We start from the raw sequence: 27,969 nt of genomic DNA, 5'->3' as shown, positions 1-27,969 counted from the left end.
ACTTGTGGCTGGATTAGGAAAGGACTCCTTTTTCTGGAAAACCAAGGGTAAAATTGAGAAACATCCTCAAGGAGATTTCCCAGGGGTGTCTTTTAAATACTGTATTCTTTGAAAAAAATGTAGGCAGAAATGAAATGGGTTAACTTTTATTTCATTTATTGAGTGCATACTTTTTCAGCACTTTACTTTGATATCTTAAATGTTATTTTATATATTATCATTTAATCCTTAAAAATTTTTTTGATGTTGGCATTATTCTTCCCATTTCACAAATGATGAAATTTGGGAAGTTAAATACCTTGATCAAGATTAATAGTAATCTTTGAGGCAAGAATTTGAACCTTCTCATTCAATTCTCTCTCCTTATAGCTTTATGTAGCCTATTCTTACCTAAATGTTATGTGACATACTCCTAACTTTAGTTCAGAATAGTTCCAAAGCTTTTATGTATTTATATATGTATTTATTTTAAGATCCTTGTTTACTCACAACTCACATTTAATCTCTTAGGTAGCACCTTCACTACAGTCCTGAATGGCCCTCTCTTGATATTATTCTGACTATACTGATGACCATCTTTGAGATAAACTTTCTTATGTTGTATTTCTCTAGACCTGTTTGAGGCCAAATTGCTTTTCTCCATAAACCTGATAGAAGCAGAACAGGTGGTCAGACTACATTAGGGGTGCTGAATTCTGCTTCATTCTTTACTTCCTTCCAGGACACTATGGAACATCAGTTCAACTATTTTCACACAACCTGTCCTTATCTTGTACATTTTTGCATTTCTTTGCATTGCTTTGTATTTTGTATTGCTTTGTATAAAAAATAACTTTGTATTGCTGAAGTCGTGTAACTTCACTCTTTTTTGTGGGGAGGGGGCCGGCTCGGATGCATTTTATTTCCACCAACCCAAGGGCGTGTTTGTTAGGGTAGAGACCTGTGAACTTTTTCTCTGGGTTAGGAGCTCAGGCACACAACTCAGCTGACCGGGCTGGTCATAGGGGGAGAAATGGGAGAGGGAGTCAGCCTGAGGAAGGTCTGCCTGTCTGATCTCTGGCTGGGAATGTGGTGGGTGCATCATTTCAGTAGGACTAGGGTTGGCTTCCCAGATTGCAGAACTAGAGTTGCAGCCACTGTGAGCCTAGGCTTCACGCACCAGGATCAGCTTTTCATGTGAGTTCAGTGGGACGAGGGCAGAGTCTTACTGCTTGCCCCAGGGCAGGGCATGCCTCATGAAGGGCTCTGGTTTCAAGATGGCACCATCCTGCATCAGTTTGGGTCATGAGGGTGGGGGTGGTGAGTGCACAGTTTGTCCTAGTATTCTAGAGCAACATGGTGTGTGTATTCTAAGTCTCCTTCCCACACTTAGCTCTGGGCTTGTCCTGCCAAAGGATCTGTGGGCCTCTAGGGGGTTGGTGTAGGTCCTTTGCCTACCTTTTCACCACAAGGGAAAGTTCTTCTTGCACTGATCCCAGTGTCAGAGATGTGCTGGCTGAGGCCATGTGCCTCTCTACTCTCTGTGCTACCATCCTGGGCTTTCGTGCTCCACAGAGATCTCATCAGTCTCCTGCTGCCCTCCTGCACTGTCCCACAGATGCTCCTGTCTTCTGGTCCTTTTCTGGGGGAGGAACATGCCTTGGGCACCTCTAGTCCATCATCTTGCCCCACCTCAGTTTCATCTTCTTTTAAACATACTTTTGAAATGCCAAGAGGTTTGTGGTAAATGTTCAACAACTGGCCTTCCAGGAAGAAGAAGGAAGAGGAGGAGGGGGGTAAGTGGGGTGAAAGAGAAAAAAAGGAGGAGGAGGAAAAGAAAGGAGGAGAAGGAGAAAAAAGGAGGAAGAAAGACTAGCTTCAGTCTTATCCAGGTTCTTATGTGGTGCTGGTAAATATCATATAACCAAGCAGATTGGTGTCTCCATAAATTTATGGTATCTAATCTTGGGCTTTTGTTAGTAAATCACCGTAGTATTATATATCTCAATCAGTTCCCTTTCTTTCCCCTCCAAAACTCTGTCCTTCTCCTCAAGGCTTTCATCCCCCAGGGGGACTTACATAAAAAATAAACAAGCTGGCCAGGTTAGCTCAGTTGGTTAGAGCATGGTGTTATAACACCAAGGTCAAGGGTTGGGATCCCTGTACCAGTCAGCCACCAAAAAAATAAAAATGAATGAAGGTTCTCAAGCATGAACTCCGGCAAATTCCAGTGCCTCCATAAAAACTTTTGTATATCTGTACCTATCTTTCTGTCCTAACTTCTGGTCTAATTCTTTCCTTTCCCCTTCAGTTCTTTTATCTGTGCCCTATCTCCTATCCTTTCTTGTGTCCTTAACCTTGATTTAGCAATTATCTTTCCCATGCCTTCAGCATCTTCACTGGTTTTGTTCCTTTAGTATATGCACGCACACGTGTACTATGCCTGCATACATTTAAGTGGGTTTTAATTACCCTAAACTCTTTCTTCTAACTTGCTTCTGACTCCATTCAAAAGGAACAAACATAATCTTTAAAAATCAGGCAATAATCTCCTTTTCATATTTATTTTCTTCCCAGGACTATGTTCTCATCCCTTTTCTCACTGGCCCATCTCATAGCTGCAGGTGTTTTCACCTATCACCAGTATGCTGATTGTCTCTCCCTTCTGTGCTTCTAGACCACTGTACTTGTTTTGATTTATTTTTTAACCTCTTTTTTTAAAATTGTGATCAAATATATATAACATAAGGTTTACCATTTTAAGCATTTTTAAACATATACTTGCATAGAATTAATTATATTCCCAATGCTGTGTGATTACCAACTCTTATCTATTTCCCAAACTTTTTCATCATTCTAAACCACTGTCCTAGTTTTAAACTTTCTTATCCAACTGCCTCTTGGACGTCTCCTGTGGACCATTCTGCAGTCACCTCAAACTCAGCATGCCCAAAACAGCTCATCATGTACCTGACCTCTCCATGTGCTCCTTGCATTATGCATACATGATACCTTATACATTTATTTATTCAACCAATATTTATTGATTGCTTATTATGTATCAGGCACTCTTCTAGACACTGGAAACAAAACAGATAAACTTTTGTCCTAACAGAGCTTACATTCTAGAGGATAAACGTTTGTTGAGTTTATAATATTGGTTAATGATTTGTCTGTATTTATTAATTGTTTATATTACTCTGATTTTTATAGTAACCAATGAGTCAGAATTTATTACTCTTACTATTTTATAGGTGAAGTAATTTGCCCAAGGTTATATGATAATAGAGTACAAATTCAAATTTAGGCAAGATCTGGCTTGGAGCCTGTCCTTTTCTTTTATGCCAGGATTTCTCAGCCTTGGCATTATTGACTTTGGGCTGGATAATTAATTCTTAGTATGGGGTCCATCCTGTGCATTATAGGATATTTATCAACGTCCTTGGTTTCTACCCATTAGATACCAGTATCACCACTCACCCTTCAGTTATGGCAGTCAAAAATGTCTCCAGGCATTGCCACTGAGGGCAGCATTTCTCTATGCTGTACTAGACCCCACTGCTTCTGTTGTACTACTGGTTGATTTTTATCCTAAATTGTCGCCATGCTTGATGATGAACTCCTTCAGGACCAAAGATCAAATCTTTCTCTTCTTGGCACTAAGCTCCATGTATGCATGTCTTTCTTCCCTTGTGATGTTAACTTAAATTTAGCAGTACTTATTGAGCCACCTACATTGTGCAGGCATATTTCTAGTTGCTAGAGGTAAACAACCAAGGCAAACAATATTATAAGTTACTTTAAAGGCTAGGGCTTTCATTTTTACTTTTACATTTTCTCGTGCCTTTTATAAAACCTTTACCATGCCACTATTATGAGTAAGACCTGTTAAATGAATGAACAATTGCATGTACACATCTCAGTAATCCTCCTGTAATTACAATGAAGGTACCTTAACCAATTTAATGTCACTGGGCTGTGGAGTTAATTTCTGTGGTGCAGATTTGTGATTGTTTCATTTTTAGTGGACCCTCAATAGATTGTTTTATTTACCTAATCAGATATCTTTGTATTTCACTTCTAATTTGTGGCAGTTTCCTTTGGTCAATAACTCTCGAATGAGAAGAGAATCAATTGTCTTTACTTCAGGTTGCATGCCTATTTGAGAAACAAAGAGGTTCTGGACTGTAGGAAAATAAACTTTAGTTGGAAGGCAAGGTTTTACCCTAGGAAGTAGAGCTATAAGGTTAGTCTTCTTTTTGAAGGTGCATTGCTAATGATTTGACCCCTTAAATATGTATTTAGCGTTAAATATATTGTAGTCAATGTGCTTCCTCTTCGCTCACTCTTGATTTTGTATGCAAAATATTCAAAGACAAAAGTGGACTAGTTATTTCTGAACAGATAACCGTCATATCCATTACTTTAGTCATGGCCCTAGCAGTCCATAAATCTTTTGTTCTGGTTACAAACTCATACCCCGAATCTTAAAATCACAATATAATCCTCACATAACTTGGTTTGTAAAACTAAAGTGTCAGAGATGGAAACAGGAAGGTCATTTAGTCCATCTAGTGGATGGATTTTATGTCCTAAGGGTTTTCAACCTTTTTTTTCTTGTAACACACAATAAATGACACTCACTTTTGTACAACACTTTTTCATGGGGACTGAGATAAAACCCTAAAAATATTTCAGGAAGTAAAGCTACTGTAATAATGAGTAATCGCTACAAATATTATAACATATAGGAAATGGTTACTTAATGTTAGATTCAGCATAGCTAAGATAAGTTATTGATCATGGTCAGTTCCTGATATACTAGTTGTAACTCTGTCCAGGTTATTCAGCACATTTGGAAGGCAGCTATGCTCACCACTATACCACCAATGCCTACTTATTCAGCACATTTGGAATGCAAGTGAATGAAAGTGATGTAATTATAGAACTGACTTTGAATGTGCTATGACTTATGTTTAAAAATATATAATTTGTTGGCTTTAATTGTTTTTGTTATGAATTATTTGGAATACCTGTTAACTAATGCTGACATAGTACTAATCCCAGGAGGCAAGTATAGGTTAGTAAAATTTGTACAGACGGTCCCTGATGTTTGACTTATGAGTTTTCTACTTTAGGATGATGTGAAAATATTGCACATTCAGCTGTACTTTGAGTATCCATACAACCATTCTGTTTTTCACTTTCAGTACAGTATTCAGTAAATTACCTGAGACATTCACCACTTTATTATGATGTAGACTTGGTGACTTTTCCCAATTGTAGGCTAATGTAAGTGTTCTGAGCACATTTAAGGTAGGGTAGGCTAAGCTATGATATTTTGTAGGTTGGGTATATTAAATGCTTTTTGGCTTAGGATATTTTCAATTCATGATGAGCTTTTCAGGATGTAACCCTATCTTAAGTCAAGAAGCATCTGTATTTTTTCTTCTCATCCAAGTTCACAGACCCTGGAATTCTGGTTCCTAGGTTAAGAACCTTTATAAAAGGGTTCAGAAGATTATCCCAAATAGGCCAGACTAGGAGCTTGGAATAAAATGGATATGAAGAAATTTAGAATAGAGATACTACATAAGAGTTTAGAGCACAGAACTTGCACAGAAGAGAATCAGCAAGGGCAGGATAGGACATGTATGGGAAGGCACAGCCAGCAAAATTACAGGGAAATTTGCTGGAATCCTGTCAACCAGAACCTGAAGTACCCCTACCCAGATTCATTTATGTGAACCCATAAATTCTCTTTATTATTTAAGCTGTTTTAGTTGGATTTTTATTTTATATTATTTGAATTATTTTATATATTATTTTTATTTGAGATATATATATCTCATATGTATATTTATATATTATTTTTATTTGAGATATATGTTATATTTGAGGTGTGTGTGTGTGTGTGTGTGTGTGTGTGTGTGTGTGTGTGTGTGTGTGTGTGTGTGTGTCTTCTTTTTTTTTTGGTTGCTGGTCGGTTCGGGGATCCGATCCTGTGACCTTGGTATTACAAGGAGGTGCTCTAACCAGCTGAGCTAACTGATCAGCCCTTATTTTATATTATTTATATTATTTGATTTTTATGTTATTTGTAACCAGAAGATTCCTAATTGATACATTGGCTCAGAAGATATTAGCTGGGTACTGTGAGCCACATAGTAGCAGAGTATCCCTGGTTTTGGTTACTCTAGAAACAAGCCTAGAACAGTGGTGCTCCAGAATCCTAAGGATTCCAAGGAGATGCCTCAAAAGCCACTGGGAAGTGAGGCGGGTTACACGTAGGGGATGGGGAATGCAGGGCTCTGGCTTTGGGCTCTCCACTCATCTAATTTAACCAGAAGTCCCTATTTTTATGTGTTTTATATAGTTTTCATGTAATACTTAGTTTGAGGAAGGGGTTCTGTTTTTTCGATGAGTTTGAAACATGGGTAGACTTTCTGGGTACACTTCTGCAGTTTCTCTGGTCTAGAACAACGTATCTTCAGAATAACTGGGCACGTGGTAGAGAGCATAATCAGAACTCAGATGTTTCATACTTAATAAATTATCATCTAGAGTTCCTAACAGCCATTCACAGCAATTATACCACATTTTATACATGAGAAGGAGGTTAAATAACTTTCCTAAGGTCACATTGCTAAGTTTCAGACTTAGGATTAGAACCCAGGTCCACCTGACTCCATGCTTTTTTTCTCTACTATGCAAAACTAAGTCACTAGATTTTTATAAGACATTTCATTTTCTAAATGTTAGAGTCTTATATTTCTTATATTTCTTATATTGATTATATTCCATTGATTCTGACTAAAGAAGCCAGAGGAGGGGAAGTGGGACTCAGCCAGATACCCTCTGAGTTGGGTGGTTATGTCCTAAGAAGGTGAGATTTTAAGAAGTACATAGCAGACTGCATTATGTAGTAATAATTATGGTGTGGTTCATGGAGCTCCGGAGAAAGTCTTTTGCTTTGTAGTATATAATGGAATGACTCGGTGATATTTCATTTTATTTACTTATTTATTTATTTATTTATTTTTGGTGGCTGGCTGGTATGAGAATCTGAACCCTTGACCTTGGTGATATTTTAAAATTTTTGAAGTCTAATTTTATTGATAGCCATATGTTATGGCCTAGGAAAAGATGATATGTCACCATATTTACACTTCATGGTAAATATAAGCCCTCTGAAGAATTTAGGCTTTCAGGAAAATCCCAATGAAGATCACTGCCCCAAATTATATGATGTGTATGTTAAGAATGTGGCATTCTTATTTACAGAGATTTGAATTCTTAATTCTTTATTTTTTTATACACAGTACATATTTTTTACACAGTGATATTCGATGGTTTGATTGTTTTATACATTTTTTTCCATTTCAAGATGACTCAAGGAGAACTGCATCTAGTGCTGTAACAGAAACCAGCCCTACTGCAATGCCAAGGTTACCTTCCTGCTGTCCCCAGCACTCGCCATGTGGAGGGTCATCACAGAATCACCATGCATTAGGACATCCACACACAAATTGTTTTCAGCAGCATGGTCACCATTTTCAACATCACCACCACCACCACCATACTCCCCACCCAGCTGTCCCAGTTTCTCCTTCCTTTAGTGATCCTACTTGCCCTGTGGAAAGACCTCCACAAGTACAAGCACCTTGTGGAGCAAATAGTAGTTCTGGAACCAGCTACCATGATCAGGTATGTGGAATTTGAGTCAGTCTTTCTTTCCTTCCTTCCTCTCTGCCTCCCTTTCTCCTCCTCTCTTTTTCTCCTGCTCCTTCCCTCCTTCCACACAACCCCGCCTCACATCCCCCGTTCCTTCTTCCTTCCTCCCTCCCTCCCTTCCTTTTTTAATTGTGGTGCTTTCAGGAGGAGAAAACAAACCCTATTGGTAAATTTTGCATACTAAATAAGTCATATTCTTGCGTGCAAAAATGGCCTGATTTAGTGGTTTGTGTTTTTTTTTTTAATCTCTGGGATTATTCAGATGGTCTAAATTATCGCAGTTAATTGAGAGGATCAGGACCAGGATGTGGAAAATCAAAAGTAATACTTAATCTAAAAATCACTTTTTTATTCTGGAATGGTTTGGGGTGGTTTTTTTTTTGTTTTTTTTTCTTTAAAAGATGACCGGGAAGGGGATCTTAACCCTTGACTTGGTGTTGTCAGCACCATGCTCACCCAGTGAGCTAACCGGCCATCCCTATATGGGATCTGAACCCGTGGCTTTGGTGTTATCAGCACTACACTCTCCCGAGTGAGCCATGGGCCGGCCCCTGTTTTTGGTTTTTTAAATTAAACACAGGTGAATCTGATCTTTGGGATTTTATTTCAAACGAAGTGTTGAAACTATGGTGTCAACCTAATTCATGAAAAATTGGAAAATTCTCCCGGGTTTTTCCCTTCTACTTCTTACTCTAGAGCTCACTATACCCTCCACTCATCTAGAAATAAATAGCCTTCTCAAATGCAAACCAGTAGCGTAGTTTCTCAGGAGCAGATGAAGTTTTTTAGTTTATGGAGAATTGAAATGTCAGTAAAAAATTATAATTAAGTAAATTAGTTGATATTATTGAGTGCTTGAACTGTCAGGTAATATTAAATTAGTCTCGGTGATCACATGGAGTAAATGAAGTTGAGTATTATATGCTGTTTTAATTTTTGGTCTGTTTTCTTTGTGTATAATTATGATATAAACCTGAGTGCTACATTCTTTAAAAACCAAAATATGTAATTTTAGGGGAAAATTGTGTTTTTTCCATTCCTCAACTTCCTGCTGTGCCCAAATAAGTCTCAAGTGGAGACTATCTGAGGTTATCTCATGGGCGGGTGACTAATTTCATATGTCTTTGACATAAAATATGCTAGAAAAAAGAAAAAAAATTCAGAGCAACTGCTTTTCTATATCACCTGGCCTTTCCTAAAGTACCACCTTCAACTTTTAAATTTTGGTGGTTATCTCCTTTGGGTCTGAAAAATTAAAAACAAGAAGGAGGGGTGTTCTTTTAAAATATAAAGCTAGCTACTATTGTCAAGAGGAAATTTGAAAGGGTGCAGTAGAAAATGTGATTTAAAGAGATTTTAGATGTTGTTTTGGTTCTGGTAACAGTTCTAGGTATTAAGTGATTGTCTGGACCTCTTCTGCCTCTTGGGAATGAGGTAGCATCAAGAAAAACTTTGCAGTGGACTGAATGAAAGACCTTGCTTAAAAGTAAAACTTCCTTTTACTAAAAATTTGAATTGAAAGGAGGCCTCAAAAGTATCTTATCAAAATGAAGTGTGTCTACCAGCCTCTCCTGCATTCACTAGAGCTACCAAAAGGTGGGCTTCTCATTCACAGAATATTCTGTTGTTGAATTAATAAAATAATACAGGTGGTTTGAAAGATGAATTATGTACACATTTTTTTTTTCAACCTGAGTTAGTTAATTATGGGTAGAATCCCTTTTACAGTTCTGTTCAGTGTAAAATAAATGTAACCTATTTACCCATCTTTAAATAGAGGTGTTTGGACTGCAAACAAAACTTGGGAAGAATCAAGCAAGATCCCAGGTATTCACTGTTGATAATGGGTATGAAGGTGAACAGAGAGTGAGATATTGAAAATAACAATTTGAGACTCAAATACACTTTTGTTGTTGTTGTTGTTGTTGTTGTTGGCTGGCTGGCACTGGGATGTGAACCCTTGACCTTGGTGTTACAACACAATGCTCTAACCAATTGGATACACATTTGAGGGACTCTGAAATTAGCCAAAAACTCATGAGATAACCTCAGATAGCCTCCACTTGAGATCTAGTTGGGCACAGTAGGAAGTTGAGGAATGGAAAAACCAGACAACTTATTTGAGGATTTGTGATTGTGCAAGGTGTCTTATGATTGAGTGCCAGCTTTCTTCATCTCCAGTCCCTTAGCATTCAGTATTGAATGGTTCTTGTATATAATTCCATTTATAACATCTGGTCTTTAATCACATTTTGAAAAGTACAGCTACACTGAACCTAGGCAGTAGGCTTATATTTAAATTATTTAAGAATACAAAGAAGCAATTCTTGTTCTCTAGTCTGCTATGGAGTAGAAGATGAAGAAGTCTACTTAAGACTTTTCAAAATGTTTTTAGGGGAAAAACTTAATTACTGAGGAGAAGCGAAGGAATCTAGACTCTTGTTTATTTCCCAGTCTAGTAAAGGGGCCTTCCCCCAAATAATATTTCTAATAAAAGGAATCAGTGGTTGAATTAAAAAACTTTTTTTTTTTTTGGCTAAACAGAAAGGTTAAGAGGCAAAGCTAACTCATGATTTAGCCTGAATAATCTTATGCCCTTTTATTTTTGGGTGATATGGGTTTGTTTGCATTTTTAGAGTTTCAGTTGAATGCTTTCTGTATAAACTTTAGAAACTTGGGGTAGACAAGTTTCTACCTAGAACCTTAATGTTTTCAGTGGTATGATTATACACTTTCTAAAGGAGCCCTAAATTACTGGTCAGAATTTTTGTGCAAAGGAGAATATATATATAAGTATGATTTTAAAGTTTTTTTCTCTTTAAGATGTAGATAATGTAAAAGAAATAGACTTTATTAAACTTTTGTTCATCTTATGATATAATCTTAGGCTTGATTTTTTAAGAATTGATTTTAGATTTTAAGTATAAAACCACTAGTGTCACAATCCAAGATATGTATTATTTCTTGGTGCTCAATAGGTCTTCACACTAAGAATCTTACCATTTTCAAATTAATTAAAAAATGGTATTTCTCTAGGTTTCATTAGAAGTACTTTTATAATACAACATGACATTGTTTTGACCAAACTTTGGGAAAGATAAAATATAGTTCCTCTTTATACAGCAGGCATTGCCAGTAGACCTGAGCAACAGTGGTATCAGAAGTCATGGAAGTGGTGGTTTTCATGGAGCATCTGCATTTGACCCCTGCTGCCCTGTTTCTTCTTCCCGAGCTGCAATCTTTGGCCATCAGGCTTCTGCTGCAACCCCGAGTCAGCCATTATCAATAGATGGTTATGGATCAAGCATGGTTGCCCAGCCCCAGCCCCAGCCCCCTCCACAACCCTCTCTCTCATCATGTCGACATTATATGCCACCTCCTTGTAAGTATAAATGTAATAGGCAAATAAAATAACCTAGAGGCATATAGATGAAGCATTCTGCATTCTTCCGTGAAATAGTCTTTCATTAATCCTAATTCATACATTTTTAGTATTTACTTGGCTTAAGAGTGGTAGTGTATTTTTCCCATTAAGATTTATGAAATTGAGGTGCATCGAATGGCACCTTAGGTTCTTATAATTGGAAGTTTTAAGGAATTTAGATTTATTCTATAGAAGTAACTGAAGAAATGTGAAAGTTTAGTAGTATTTCTAGGCAAAGTAAACTTTTGTCTAAGAATTCTCAAGCAATTAACTGAGGCTTAAGAGAGAATTCTTTCACTGAAAGCTGCCAGTTGGGAAAAAAAGGTTTTAAATTGATTTGGTGCAGGCAGTTATAAAAGAACCGGGCATGGCTTTTCTTTTTTTTTTGTCTTTTTCGTGACCGGCGCTCAGCCAGTGAGTGCACCGGCCATTCCTATATAGGATCCAAACCCGCGGCTGGGAGCGCGGCACTCTCCCGAGTGCGCCACGGGCTCGGCCCGGGGGGATGGCTTTTCTAATGAAATTGACATCCATTCGATATTGTAAGAAATGGTAAAATATCCTTAGGCTATGTAACCTATTTACTACTTTGTTAGATCGTAAGCTAGTAATCAAATGGAAACTTAATACTTTTATCATGAACATTGAAAATTTATGCCAGGTAAACCAGGAAGTTTGCAAGGAAATTTATCTTTTGTTCTAATTTCATGCAAGGGATAATTTTCAATTATATATCTTCTTCAAGTTCTTCTTCCACTCCAGTAATTTAAAAAATTTAAATCCTGCAGATACAACTGGAATCAACCCAGAATTTGTACAGTGTTAACTGGTGGTATATTATTTACCTTTTCAATAATGCAACTTAACATTTAAAGTATAAGTTGGAAAACAAATTTGGAAACAGTTTTTGTAAAACACTGACCAGTGGGTGGATTCTATTTATGAACACTGGCATGATGTACAGGCTGTTTTGTAATACTTGTTGACATTCATTGTTAATCGATCATCTTTCATTAAGAACTCAATTGTGTGGGTTTCCTTTAAAAAATAATATACTGAAGCAGTTTATAAGTCTATTCCTTTTTAATGTCCTAATAAATAAGTGAGACATTAAAAAGCCACTTCTCTCCACATCTCACTAATCTTAATACCTCAAAGGTAGAACTGCTTACAGCTTATTATAAAAACTTTCAGAAATTTTCTTTCTATACACATCTATGTGTGTATATATGTCTCTCCTTAAAAAAAAGGGATGATTCTGCCCCAGATTTTTTCAATATTAGCACATAAAAATCAGACTCACTGGTTTTTAATACCATCATAATATTCTGTTGTATGTTAATCAGTCCTCTGTTGATGGACATTTGAATTGTTTATAGTCGTTTGAGTCTATCTATAGGGTAGCTTCCTAGGAGTGAGATTGCTGTGTCAAAGAGATAAACTTTCAAATAAATACTCCTAAATTTGTTTCCAAGGGGTTGTATCAATTTATACTTCTCACTGGGGGTGTATGAATGAGAATGAAGGTAGGAAATCTGAATTGTATTCTATTCTGTTAGAGACATTTTGACTGATAACCCTGCTCTGGACTGCTTTACCTATGTGGAATGTGTGTGTGTGTACTCTCTCACCCCACTCCCCCGTACTTTAAAAAAACACTTCCAGTATACTTTAAATCACATGTGAAACATTTACTTCTTAAATCCTTTTTTATTAAATTGAACTGAGGAAGATGGTGTGACGTAGTAGAGCTCTGGCTTTAAAATTAGACAGATCTAAGTTTACCTCCCAGCTCTGACTAACTAGGAAAGTTATTAATCTGTCTGTCCTCAGTTTCTTCACATTTGTAAGTTGGAACTATTTCTTATTGTCTATAACTGTGAAAATTTGAACACGTGAATAATTTGCTGTTTTATAAGTACATTTACACTCATACCAATAGTACTGGTGAAATAAGAAAATGTGTCCTTGCTTTTGAAAAGTTTGTGGTCTTGAAATGATAAAACAATGTACTTGAAATGCTATTATTTAAAAGTTTTTCTATTTATTAATAAGAAGTATTGGTAAGTCATATAAATAAGGCTACTTATGATTAATCATTAAGTGATTGGTGTACACTGTAAAGCTATGAGAATTTAGTGAGCAAATGTTGGAATAGATCATAATAGTGCATCTGCAAATGACATATTGAACTTTTAGGCGTCCATATCAAGAACATATAATTAACCATTATGTGATTGGTGTACACTGTAAAGCTATAAGAATTTAGTGAGTAGGGCTGGCCATTTAGCTCATTTGGTTAGAGTACGGTGTTGGTAACACCAAGGTCAAGGGTTTGGATCCCCTGCACCAAGCAGCGGACAAAAAAAATTTTAAAAAGACTCCTAAGAATTTAGTGAGTAAATTTTGGAATAAATCATAATATTGCATCTGCAGGTGACATATTGAACTTTTAGAAATCAATATCAAGAACATTTTTTTTTTTACTGGCAGTAAGACACATTAAATAGAAAAGGAAGAGAAATGGTCTAGAACGTGTGTTCTCAATCAGTTTAGTTTAGATAAACAGTAAATTAAAATGATTGTTGAGTTAAACTTACTTGATTCATTCTGAAACAAAACTTTAAGATTTTGGAATATTTGTGAATATTATGTTTTGTGTAATGATTATAGAAATAGAAAACTTTGAAGTGAAACTGGGAAAAATGTTGAGAATTTGAGTAAAGATAATGATAAAACATACAGACTTTTTTTTTTTAATGGCCAAGAGATACTGAGCTTTGTACCTTCTTGAAAAGTAGCAAAACATTGATTTGAAAACATAACTTTTAGAAAATTCATTTAAAAATTTGTCTCAACTTATACTGGGTTTAGTGAGTTTCCTTTAAATACATGCTGACAAGGCTTCCTTTGAAAATATGGCTGAGTTGAGTTATGGTTACCTAACTTTCACCCTTGCTGAATGAATCAAAAGCATTAAAAATGGAAGAAAACACTTCTATAATGAAACTAGAGAATATTTTCCAATAAAATGAAATTTGGGCTGAAATTCAAGGAAGACACAAACATTTTTTGCATGTCAGGTAGATATAGATCTCTTGGAACAGGAGACATGTATTTCTCAGAAGGGTCTCTCACCAGTCACTTTGAGACATAAAGATTTGGAATAATGAGATGGAGGGAACCATTTTATTAAGGGCTTACTTTCATGGGAGTTTTCCTGACAAATATGTCTCTTTTATCTTAATGTAGCACTGGAAAAATGACATGGGGCAGAGAGAGATAGGAGCAGCAATAAAAAAATATCTTTGCAGTCATGTCCTGAAGGGCTTGCAAATTCCTTTCTTTGCTGTAGCTACCTATAACCAATAAATCATAAAGGAAAATAAGATTTATGTGTTTATCAATATATAATTTATACAATTTGACTGCACAAATGCAAAAAATTTGTGTGTGGCAAAAAGTAAAAAACAATTTGGAGCAATGTTTACACCCAGTTATGACAAAGCTTCCACATATACAAAGAATATTTATAAATCAATAAGTAAAAGGTGAATAACACAATAGGCTAAGAATATAAATAGGTCATTCTGAGAAGAAGAAATTTAAGTAGTCAATAATTAAAAGATTCTTCTCAGATTGGCATTTAAAAAATTTAGTGATAGCGTGGATGTAATCAGGCATCCCTGCATACTGTTGATGAAACTATTGATTATGGCAACCTTTCAGAAGGGTATTTTGTCACCAGGTATCTGAATTTAAATTATTCCCTCAGGCTCACAAGTATTTATAAGAATTTATGCTACAAAACAGTCTACGAGTATATACAGTGTGTATATGAAAGAATGTGAACCCAAGAGGAGTATGCACAGAGATTATTATCACATCATTTGCCTTACTTCCAATTTTTATCAATGAGGAGTTCCTCAATAAATTTTGGTACATTCCTATAATAGAATATTGTGAAGCTGTGAATGAAGTAAACTATATGCGTTGACATGAGAAGATATCCAAGATTATTCAAAGAAGAAAGCAGATTTCTTGAGCAGACTCAGGCATTAATACAGTATTCATAAAAATTAAATATGTGCTAATATGTTTATAAAATACAACAGGAATATGTGATGGCAATGTATTCTCAATTGCATGGTGCCTATGTAACATACCTGAAATGTTTTTCTTGCAGATGCTTCTTTGACAAGACCACTTCATCATCAAGCTTCTGCCTGCCCCCACTCTCATGGAAACCCACCTCCTCAGACTCAGCCTCCACCTCAAGTGGATTATGTTATTCCTCATCCTGTACATGCTTTCCATTCTCAAATATCTTCTCATGCAACATCTCACCCTGTGGCACCCCCACCCCCAACTCATTTAGCCAGTACAGCTGCACCAATCCCTCAGCATCTTCCTCCTACACACCAGCCAATTTCACACCATATTCCAGCCACAGCACCTCCAGCACAGAGACTGCATCCTCATGAAGTTATGCAGAGGATGGAAGTTCAAAGGAGGAGGATGATGCAGCATCCAACGTATGTTTTATGTTTTTAAACGAAAATTATGCTTGTTTTTTCTTCTATTTCCATTGGTCTTTAAAACTATGAACTCTTTAAAAGCGATGTAACTATACTAAATCCTTAGTTCACTAGGAAATTAATTCTTCACTAATCAGAATCTTCTGACTTAAACTGAATTGTGGGTGTTAACAAGTTTATATCAAATCATTTAATGAAATCAGACCACTTTCAACATGAGCCAGGGTCATTTCTTTATGTAAACGAATCTTGATTGTCAGTTTCTGCAATATCCCATCGTAAGGATTAATGTTAAAATTAATGATCCTCAGGAACAAGATCTAAATGTTTCAAAAATTTAACTTCTTTTATTTATTATGTTTTACTAATCAGAGGGAAGAATAGGAAAGTATTAATAGAATTTTCAAAAACAACATTGAATAAAGTTTTATTGGAAAACAGTTATACTTGTGGATTTATATATTGCCTATGGCTGTCTTCACAGTACAAAGGCTAAGTTGAGTAGTTGGAACAGAGACCATATGGTTTGTAGAATCTCAAATATTTATTATTTAGCCCTTTACATAAAATGTTTGCAAAACTCTGTCTTATTAATGATCTAGCACTTGTGTAACTTCTTTTAGTTCTGTAATTTAAGATTATATCCAGAATCTCTGGCTATTACTGCCATTCTAATATAGTAACGCTTTATATAGAAAGTTGCCGATTTAACAGTCATATCCTCCGTAGCTATAAAATGGTTTGTTCTAAACATGCAATATCGGCAAATGTGTTAGAAATTGATGGAAAATAATTAGATTATAAAAATGAATGCCTGGGACTGAGCTATTTTTAGTGTCCTTTGTTTAGAATTTTATAACCACTTGCATTTGTAAATTTGACTGACTCTAGGGAGAAAAAAATACAGTGAACTGAGATACAGAATAAAGAGTATGAATGGAGCTAAATATCAGTTTCCTAGTTATGTTAACCTGTACTGCATATGCTTTGAAAAAACTCACAAGCTTAAACATTTTTTTTCTTAAACTTTTTATCCATTAAGATAGTTGAATCTTTTACAATGTAAGAGTGAATGAAGCAAAATAAAATAGTTTCCATTCCTATTTTATATGTTTGTATAAAATAACTTGTGCCTGCAACATTTTCTGGGGTGTTTAATTTTCTAAATTTTTATTTCTGTTCAATTTCAATTCTATTTAAAAATATCTGTTGTAAAGAAGGTATACAAATAATGTTACAGTTGCCTTTTTCTTTGGATATTTGGATTGGAGGCATTGAAATAAATGAGCAGTTGGAATTTATGGAGAAGGTTATGATTTACTAAATAATTTTATATTACATTTTTATAATTGTTATAAAATTAATTTTATGATTAATCTATAGATGCTTATAATATTAATACTAGGTTTTTTCTACATTAAGAAATAACCAATTATTCAATTATTTCCAGTGGTCTTTTTGTGTTCTGTGTTTCCAGGCGGGCACATGAACGCCCCCCACCCCATCCACATAGGATGCACCCAAACTATGGTCATGGGCATCATATTCATGTGCCTCAGACTATGTCCTCACATCCTCGACAGGCTCCAGAAAGATCTGCCTGGTCAGTATCTTGTTTATTTCAAAGCTATGTCCAGCAGCTTGTGGTAAAACTCCCTGAAGAGATGCTTTGTAGTGGAATGCCATACAGAAGAGTGCCATGGAGAAACCATATCCCCAGTTTAGCTGTGAGGCACTGCCTCTGGGCAAGTAGAGGCCTGGGGAGGAAAGAGTAGGACCTTGAATTCTGTGGCAGAGAACTATGTCAAGCAGGAATAGAGCTTGTTTTTTTTTTGTTTGTTTGTTTAAGTTTTATTTTATTTTTAATTGACAGATAATTGTATATATCTGTGGGGAACAATGTGATGTTTCAATACATACATATGTTGTGGAATGATCAAATCAGGCTAATTAGCATATTTATCACACCAGATATTTATCATTACATACTACATTTAAAATCCTCTCTTTTAGCAGTTTTGAAATATTAATTATAGTCAATGTGCTGTACAGTAGAACACCAGAAACTTATTCCTCCTAATTGAAACTTTGTACCCGCTGACCAATATCTACCCTTTCCCTGCCCACATCCCCCAACCCTTCTGGTAATCAACATTCTACTCTCTGCTTCTGTGAGTTCAACTTTTTTAGATTCCACATGTGAGAGGAGTGTAGATTTTTTCGGTTTTTAGGGGTGTCTGCCACCAGAGTTAACTCATTAAACTGATCCTACTTTTCCCAACTTCTGTATCTACCTTCCAACTTTGTGCTCAGATTTGCTTCACCAGTCCCAACTCCTGTCATTATCAAGGGAAATCTACTTACATTCGCCTGTGCTTGTGGTCTTTCAAGAAGAAAGAAGCATATTTTCATTAAATTTTCCTTTTGAATCCATTGTGTGTAGGCACGCATTGAGATCTTGAGCCATGGTGACTTTTGAGGCAGAACGTAAAATGAGAATAAATAAATGAACATTTAGCATATACAGTTTTACCCTCTCTAAAATTTTGTTTACCCTTCCTTTATTTATAAGGTGTAGAAGAGTTTGCTATTCTAATTATCCTTGATGCCAACAATCCAGAGACGATATCCAACAAACAAAAGCTCCAAGAGCATCTGTAACATTCAGATAAACCAAAAAGTAAACTATTTTATATGCTGCTCAAGTAGAATCAGGGTTTTAGATTGGAAGGGGCCTTAGGAGCCATTCGCTATATTTCCTTTCTTTGTAAGTTCTGAAACCAAGTACAAATGCTTTGCTCCTCAGGGTCACAAAATTGGGTTTTTTTGAGTTTTCATTTCTGAAATGAATGTGAAATTATTCGTTAAATTTTGGGGGCTAACTTTTTCTCAGTTTTGTAAGTTAAGAAACCTTAGATTACTTTTTAAAATGTAAACATACTTCCCAATTTCTGTTGTTAATAAAGAGACTGTAAGGAGGATTAAAAGTTAAGCTGTTCTCATCCTTTGTCAGGGAACTGGGAATTGAAGCTGGAGTGACTGCAGCTACTTACACACCTGGTGCATTGCATCCTCACTTGGCCCATTACCATGCACCTCCTCGACTTCATCACTTGCAATTAGGAGCTCTTCCTTTGATGGTAAATGGAAATTTTTCAAAATTCTGACATGTTCTCCTTCTAAAAGTAGTCTTTTTTTTCTAAACTTAATATTTTATTGGAGATATTTTCTTATAATACATTAGTTGTTATTGGTGTTTTAATAGAATTTGAGAATAATTGTTCTAATGAGGTAGAAATTGTGCTATAAAGAGGTGTTAAATATATTAAAATCTGTATTTGTAACTTGCATTGTTAAATGTACTCTTAATGTGCAAAATGACTCAAAAAAGGGTTTTTGTGTGTACTAAGATAATCTTGACTCATTGTCACAAGGACATGGGCTTTAATTATTTTGCTGTTAAGTGGTATTAGATCTGTTCTGATGCATTCGTACTTTATTTTTTAATCTGCAGAAGGACTATACTAATCTGGTTTGAATAGGTTTAGATTTTGTTGATTGATGCCAAGTTGATTGCTAAAGAACAAGTTCAGCAAACATTTATTGAATTTGCTATTGGTAATACATACTAGTTATAAAAGTGGTACAGAAAAGGGAGTAGTTTTGTTTTTCTGAGGGGTAGGCAACTGCAGAGAAAGTTTCAGAGAAACTTTAATGTACATGTGACTTCTAAGCAGGCTTTGGATTTTGGAATGGTACACTTGCAGAGGTTACAGCATGTAAAGAGCTATCAAATAGCATAAGCATAGGGACTCCAACTAAGCTTGTGTTTCTAGATCTTAGGGTGGAGGGTCAGAAATAAGAAATAAAGCTGCCTTGCCAAGAAACTGGAACTCAGGAACCATTGAATGGGTAAAGTCCTGATCATATTTATACTTTTATAATGACTTAATCAGATTGTAGTTAGAAAGACTACCTCCTCAGTTATGTGGAAAATATATTTAAGGGTGGGAAGAAAGAAACTCATTGGGACATTCATTAGAACATTGTAGTAGAAGAGGTAAATGTTGATGAATGCCTGAACAAAGGCAATGGCAGTCAGCATAAAAATGATGGGACTCATTTGAGTAATATTTAGGATGACTCCCAGATTTCTAGCGTGGGTTAAAAGATTTATAGTTGTACCAGTCACTGTGTTGGAGAACATTAGGTGAAGGTTTGAGGAAGGAGTTAAATGAGTTAGGTTTTGGACATATTGAACCTGAGATAACTATCAAGGTCAAATGTCCAGTAGGAAGTTAAGTTTATAGTCTGGACCTCCAAAGATATCTGGTTTAAAGATATCTATCAATATACAGTGATAATGAATCAATGGGAAAGTATTAGATTTTCAGGAGAAATGTATTTAATGACAAGGGGCTGAAAAAACCTTGGAGAATAACAATACTGTATTTAAATGGTAATACCCTACTTCAAACAAAGGATTCTGAGAACTGGCTCAAAAACTTGAGAAACAAAAGTTAGGATTATGTCAGAAAGTAATATAGTAAATACTGTCTCATCACAAAAAAATTAAAGTTTGGAAAGCATTGAATGCATTTGGCATTAGAGTAGTTGTTGGTGGCTTTTGTCAGAGTGGTTTCAGTAATGGTGAGGGATGGAGATGAGGTGCTTCTTAGATTACAGTAATGAAGGTGAAAATATGGATGTAATCTGAATAGAGACTACTTGCTTTATAAGCTTGGCTGTGAAGGGAAAATGAGATATAGAGTGGCCAATAATTCTAGGATTAAGATAAGAATTTAGGTTTGGAGAAACTTAAGATATTTTTAGGTTTAAGACAGAAAACCATTAGAGAGGACTTGTTGGTAGTTGTTGAAGAGAGGGATGGGGAGTAGTTAATTGAGCATGATCCAGGATGGGGAAAGTAGGAGATGGAAGCAGGTGATAGGGATTAACTTTGAATAGGAGAAAGGGGAAGCTCATCTACAAAAGCTAGAGGGAGGATGCTAGGAGGTTTCAGGCTAAGTGAAGGTTTAGAGAATTTGGGAGGCAGGAGTTCCTTTGTGATTTCCTTGGAGATGTGTAGGAGGTTATCTGCTGAGTAGTATTGATCTTGGTTATAAGGAGAGTTGCAGATAATTTAAGTAATAGATGGCTTGAGGGTTAAAAGCAATTGCTTACTTTAAATTTCTTTTCCACATATGAATTATCTGTTAAAACTATAAAGCCTACAAGAAGTATGTTGTGCTTCAGTGAAAGCTAATTAAAAAGTAGTGTTGGAGATTTATTTATAAAGCTGGAAGAATGATGCTGTATTCCAGAATCTCTCTTTCCTAACTTGATATTCATGGTAGTCCAGTTGCTGCAAACACTGAGTTAGTGAATATGGAACCATTACACCTAGGGTAAATACAGGGATAGATTACTGCAAGCCTCTGTTGACAACCGATTAGTATAAACCTTATTTTATGTGTGTTCTGTTTAAAGACAGCTTATTTGATATATGTTATTGATTCATTAACATCGAACTCATAGCCAACAACACTATCGCTCATGCGTGAGCAAAATTTATCTAATGCATTTTTCTCCATAAGGTGTGTCACAGCCTTCTTGGCTTAGGAACACTAGACAGTACTCAAGCACTATACTTGGGGGCCATTTTAATTAACAGAATCAGCAATAAAAAACACAAAAATGTGAAAATTATAGCACTAAATAGACTGTAGAAGGAGTACTTGTTTACAGTATGAACTGGAAAAAGAAGGCAGAGCCTTGTTCTGCCTCAGGAATATGCATGTTGGGCAACTCAAATTTTTGGCCACTTTGTGCATGTCCACAAATGACTGTGAAAGCACAAGTGTTGATTTTGAGGTTACAAATAAATTTTAGCCTGCAGGCCAGTTCACAAATATGGAACCAACAAATAATGAAAATTGACTATACCTAACGAAAAGTGAAGATGGATGTAAAATTTTTATCTTGAAGTACATTTTGTTAGAAAATTCTGTGTATTTTTATTTGTCAATAAAGATCTTACGAAAATTTACCCTTTTCAAGTTTGTACCACTAAGAGCATCAGGCTTAAGTTTGAATATTTTCTACATAGGATTCTTTGTGCAAGATAAATCAAGTAGAAGAAATCTGTTATGAAATAGCTATGTTTCCCTGTATTTCTTTTGATTATATTTTAAGAAGAATCTAACTCTGTTACAGAATGCTGAGTTGGAGTTATGTATTCTTATTGAAGTTAAATTTTACGAATAGTTGGAGAGCATTGAGTGTCTTGAATTATTCAATGATAGTAAACCACAAGACTATTCTTAATTGATTTAGCCTATCTTTTCTATTAAAATAGGTTCCAGACATGGCTGGCTATCCTCACATTCGTTACATTTCATCAGGATTGGATGGAACATCATTTAGAGGTCCTTTCAGGGGCAATTTTGAGGTATGTAATAAGATAAATGAAGATATTTGCTATATCTTTAGTGCAGAGATAGTATATACCTCATATGTGCTATTAATATTCACAATTGTATAAGGCTGCTGCAGTGGCTGGGAATCAGAAGGCAGTAAAATGTCTGATTTTCTGTTATTGCTTCTGGGAGTTACAGAAACATTTATAAGCAGTGTTAATCTTTGGTGGTAGGGGGGTGGTGGCTGGCCAGTATGGGGATCTGAACCTTTGACTGTGGTGTTATCAGCACCATGGTCTCCCAAGTGAGCTAACCAACCAGCCCTAGCAATATTAATCTTAGAGTCAAAAGTTACCCAAGTATTTAAAGAAGAGCAAATGAAAATATCTAATGTAAAAGAATGTAAAAATGTATTAAATCTATATAAATATTTGATTTTAAAAAAATACCATTAAATGTGGGGGGGAAACCCTTAATACTTTTGATGGAGCTTAATTTTTAGAGAAACATTGCTAGAGAAAAAGAAATATAGGTAATTCACTTTGTAGCTAAATGTTTTCTCATTTGAATTTTCAGGAACAACAAATCATTTGAGTATGATTTAAAGTTTTTTGTGGTTCTTAATGTGAATTTGGAAGTTGGAGTAATATGACTTACTAGACCTATTGTTGATTGATTTGTTTCCCTAGTGTACTAGAATGATTTGATCTTCTACATGCATACGTACTCACTGACCTGTATAGTATGATGTGGTAATATTGTTGCCCTAATTTATAAAGTTAATTTTGCTATACTGCTTCAGTTGGCTGGAAAAAAAAATTATGAACAATGATTTGCCCTACCATATATAAGAAAAATCTATAAACAACCATGTATCTTGTATATAAGTTTTTATGTATGTAAGTTTTTTGAACACTATATTTATATTGCAAGTTTATAAGTACAGAAGTTACTGCTTTTACAATATTAACAATACCATTTAAGGAATAATCATCCTGGCTTTTAATACTAGTTATTACTTTCAGGAACTAATTCATTTGGAAGAAAGATTAGGAAATGTTAATCGTGGAGCATCCCAGGGGACAATTGAAAGATGTACATATCCACATAAATACAAAAAGGTAAGAATTTATCCTATGAAACTTCTAGAATATTACTGAAATGCATAAAATTTAATATTATGGGCCATCCTTTAATTTGTGGAGTTTAGCAACTACATTATTTATTATTAAAGCAACACACACATATGGTTTTAAAAAAATTTGAAAGTACAAAAATATGTACTCTGAAGGTTCTTTCCCTGAAGACCCTAGTTTTCATTTTTAAAAGTAAAATCATAGTTATTTCTTAGGTATTCTTCCAGATATTTTTGTTCATTTTTTAATAATGTGCATATGTATGTTTTTTTTCTTCCACTTTTAAAAATAACACAAAGGGGATGATGGGCACACAGTTTTGCACATCGCCTTTTCATTCCACATTGGCATCCACAGATCACCTATGTTCTTTTTAATAGCTTATATAGAATTCTATCGTGGCAGTACCATAATTTTTTTTAACTAGCCACTTAACATTCATGGATATTTAGTTGGTCTATATTTCTTATACTCTACCCTCAATCCTTTGTTTTGTAGTATTATATCTGGAAGTTACAGAGTAGACACGTTAAATAAGTTTCAAACAACAAACAATGCTCTATGCTATACAGAGAATAAATAAAATGTGAAAATTGCTCTTTGTATTTTTCATCTGTTTTCCAAGAGTATTAATGGGTTTTTACCACTAAATTTAAGTCCTTTCAACTATCTAAGCTAATAGATACTATAATGAACATTAATTTATATGTATGCTATTTGAAACATTCATTAGTAAAATAAAATTTGTTTATCTGTGCTTATGACATCCTCGTGGATTAAAGGTAATAGATTTAAACTAATGAATTTCTGTTAAATTTGATTTTGCTTTTTATGGTGATTATTAGAGGGTCATAAAAGAATACTTAATTGATTATAATCACTTAATCCATTAATTGATGGCACTCTCCTCTGGGAAATAAGTGTGGGTGAATATGTGGTTTTGTTTTGTTTTGCTTTGTTTTTCAAATAAACGCAGACTTTACTCAGTTCAATAATGTCATCTCTACTAATAAGGTAACAACTGATTGGTTCTCACAGAGGAAACTGCACTGCAAACAAGATGGGGAAGAAGGGACTGAGGAAGACACAGAGGAAAAATGTACTATCTGTTTGTCTATTTTAGAGGAAGGTGAAGATGTGAGGTAACTACATATTAATTCTGTAAAATCCATTGTTAAAACTGTACAAGGGATTTTGTTTTAAAGTAAACTAGAAACCAAAGAAAGCTTATTCCTGGCATATCCCATTACCAATCTCTGACATGTAGAACTGATTTCTTATAGTGAGTGAAAAAATAAAATGGTTAAAGTCTCTGTGTTACCAACAAAGGGGTAGGAGTAGGAAATATACTCTCTATTTTAGGGTCACACCAAGATTGGGAAATTTTATAATCAAAATTGTCTTCTGTAAATCTTGAAGAAATGAGAATTTGAGAAGCTTTGGGGACCTACACAGTTATAGTAATGTATTCTCCAAAGCCTAAAGGGGGATCCAGATTAGGTCTATGCAGTTTGTTTTATAGCATCTTTTATAAATTGATTTTGTCCTAAAATTTCCTTTCAACTCATAGTACTGTTCCCTTCTTGTATCTTTTTGATTTAGAAAATGTTATTATGCTAACCCAATATTAATTTTAGGCATTCTCTTTGTATAATCTCTCAAGTAATTATTTTGTTCATATTCTGCTTTTTTTAAAATATAAAATAATGCCATATGAAACATGTTCTATAATAATAATATATTAAATATAATAATAATGCCCCAATTTATAAGGATAACTTTGTCATACCTGTTCAATTGGCTGAAAGAGAAAAAATAATTATAAACTCTTGTCCACATATAAGGTTATTTGAACACTGTATTTCCAGTGAAGGTTTATAAATATGTAAGTTAATCAGTTTAAAGTATTGGCAATACTGTTTAACGAATAATTGGAACACCTCTTTTTAGCTACTGTTTTTACACAAAACATTAGGGAGTCCGAAAGTGTATAACAACTCTTAACAGTGTATAGAAGTAGAAATGGACACTTGAGTCAGTAACTTTTGTCCCACTATTACACTTAGATTTCGTGTTACCGTCTTGCTTGGAAGCTTTATTTCTCAACCTTGAATTGTTAATTTGATACGATGTCCTAAAGTAAAGATCTCCTTTTAACCTTCCTGTAAAAGAGTAGTACAGTGTTAAGTGGATATAACATCCTGTGAAAACAGTGTTATTGACTATTAATCAATCATGTACTTAAGTTTAATGTATAAAAATCCTCTGGATAGAAAATTATAACATTGCATATTAAGACATTTCTTAATTAGTATACATGGCTACTATATATTTATAGTATGAGTTCTAATTTTTTTGAGAGAATTAAATGAGATAATATATTTTTTAAAGAGCTTCACAAATACAGTGATGATTTGATATTAAAAAAAAAAATGTTTGCAGTATTATGTGACAGGGAGCATACTGCCAGCTCTGGTGCACTGGCAGCTCACGTACAAAAACAAAACTAGAGTAATTGCCAGTGTAATTCTTTTTCTTGGAATTATTGAGATTTTATATAATTTGTGACAATTAATTATCTTGGTCATTTATACATTGTATTGTCCAGACTGCTAATTTAATATATATGTATTAAATTCCTTTGAGAGGTTGTTTTTGTTTTTGACAGATGAAAAAGATGCCTACTAACTTTAAAATGCTATTGAATTATTACATGTATAGTTTGTTTAAAAATAAATGCCACATGTAGTTGTAATAAAATTAATTTTTGCTTTTTGTTTTCTTTGCCAATAATAGACGTCTTCCATGTATGCACCTTTTCCACCAAGTGTGTGTTGACCAATGGTTGATTACCAATAAGAAGTGCCCCATATGCAGAGTGGACATTGAGGCCCAGCTGCCAAGTGAAAGTTGACACCATGTTTCAGAACTCTTGCCCTCCCTCTCATTCCCATCCTTCCTGGTACTGCAGTCAACCAAAGATGGCATGACTTACCTGTGCAGATTTGGAAGCATTGAACTTAGAGTGCTGGCTCTGCTATATGGTACAACTAATGCTAGACCTACAGTTTATGTATACAGTTGATTTTGGTGTATTTATAGAAGCTTTTTTTTTCTAGATTTGACATTTTTCCTGTATCATTTTACTGTATTTTTGCATGGTTCCTTGTATTGCATTTCTTTGCACATATTATGGGCTTATGACCCTAAACTTGCAGGCAAGATTAGCTGCTTTAGTAAGTAGAATTTTGTGGTCTTTTTGTTTTTTACGTAGTACCAAGCCTTGAAAATTATGAATTTTTTTTTATCCATTACTAACCTTTAATTTAATCAATCATGTACTTTAGTTTAATGTATAAAGATCCTCTAGAAAATGATAATATTGTGTATTAAGACATTCCTTAATTAGGACAAAATGGCTGCTGTATATTTACAATATGGAGTTCTGAGTTAAATACCATCCTTAATACTGGGAACAGAATACAACACATATTCAGTCAGATGCAGGTGGTATTCACATCACCAGAGTGATCAATATAAATTTTCTTGGTGTGTCCTTTTCCTTTCAGCACAGTGCAGATAGAGTTGAATATTGATATCATACATTTAGACTGCTGTTCTGATTGTATTTATCTTTTCTACATCATTTAGAACTTTATTTCCCTGATTCAATTTTTGCTGCTGTGAAACAGCTTTTTTGAACACTAAATATTAATTTCAATTAGCTGGATTGTACATACTTGCAGATTTAACAAAATTTTAGGGAAATTGAAGATGACATGTAGAATTTGGTTCGGTTTTCTGCTAAGCACGAATAGTTAAGATACCTGCTTACGTTGATTTTGTAAACATATTCAGTCAAGATTTAGAATTTCAGTCATTGGCAGGTATCCATGCAGTCATAGAACTTCTAAAGGTCCCAGGATCTCTTTTAAGGGATTTTTATTAGTTCAAAGATAAATAAAGTTAGCTGAATCTACATGTCTCTTGTTTTATTTCTCTCTAAACTTGAAAATAGTAAATCTGCAGATACTGTGAGGCACAAATTATACTGTCAACCTACTGTTGCTATGGTTATAGACTCCCACTTCATACATTACCAAGAGTCGATCACTGATTTAAAATTTTTAATTTCTATAGTTAAGATTTACTGCTTAATATAGAATATAAAGTTAAGTTAACATACTAACATTTCTCCTTTGGAGGAAGTTTTAATCCACTTCAGGATGCATATTATCAAGATACTTTCATATACAGGATAGTCTAATTTTATTTGTTTAAATATGCTTAATATGCCCCAGATTGCAAATGCATCCAGCCAGTAATATCACTGTCTGTATGTGGAAGACATGTTCCCATGGATCATATGTGAAGATGTCAATAAGCTTGCATTAAGCCACCTGCTTTGTAAGTGGATTGATTAATAAATAACTTATATTTCTATTGTCTTTGTGTTTCATAATTAGTTTTTATAATATAACAGTTTACATTAAACATCTTGGAATTCAAAAATAGTGGTATTACTCAAATTGACATTTGCATAATTTGGTGTTTATATTCATTCAATTGCAGCTAACTTGCTTTTTTCATTTTAGTAAATGTTACACTGTAGTAACTGTCAATATCAACATGCTTCAGTATAGTATGTGTGCAGATGGAAGATAGATTATGGTTAAGAAATTTAGATACAAAGGAACATTTCTAAAAGTATACTTGATGATTAAGCTACAGATGTAGAA

General features: G+C 34.7%; 1 protein-coding gene across 5 annotated transcripts in view; it reads left to right on the top strand.

The window, feature by feature from the left end:
- The window catches only part of RNF111 (ring finger protein 111), an 88,744-nt gene extending 61,094 nt beyond the window's left edge, over positions 1-27,650 (top strand). The window contains exons 6-14 of one of the 5 annotated variants that reach the window (XM_063089101.1): positions 7,367-7,686; positions 10,837-11,095; positions 15,324-15,672; positions 17,153-17,278; positions 18,689-18,815; positions 22,034-22,126; positions 23,120-23,215; positions 24,269-24,372; positions 26,027-27,650. In XM_063089101.1, coding sequence (XP_062945171.1) covers positions 7,367-7,686; positions 10,837-11,095; positions 15,324-15,672; positions 17,153-17,278; positions 18,689-18,815; positions 22,034-22,126; positions 23,120-23,215; positions 24,269-24,372; positions 26,027-26,144 — 1,592 coding nt within the window. In that variant the 3' untranslated portion in view covers positions 26,145-27,650. Of the gene's footprint in view, positions 1-7,366; positions 7,687-10,836; positions 11,096-15,323; positions 15,673-17,125; positions 17,279-18,688; positions 18,816-22,033; positions 22,127-23,119; positions 23,216-24,244; positions 24,373-26,026 lie in introns of all 5 variants that reach the window. The other 4 variants (XM_063089100.1, XM_063089099.1, XM_063089098.1 and 1 more) reach the window with 4 other exon arrangements.
- Positions 27,651-27,969: the final 319 nt, after the last annotated feature.

This window comes from Cynocephalus volans, chromosome 3 (genome assembly GCF_027409185.1).
Source record: "Cynocephalus volans isolate mCynVol1 chromosome 3, mCynVol1.pri, whole genome shotgun sequence".
Lineage (NCBI taxonomy): Eukaryota > Metazoa > Chordata > Mammalia > Dermoptera > Cynocephalidae > Cynocephalus > Cynocephalus volans.
The sequence above is the reverse complement of the archived record's forward strand: the minus strand, read 5'-3'. Positions and strand labels throughout refer to the sequence as shown.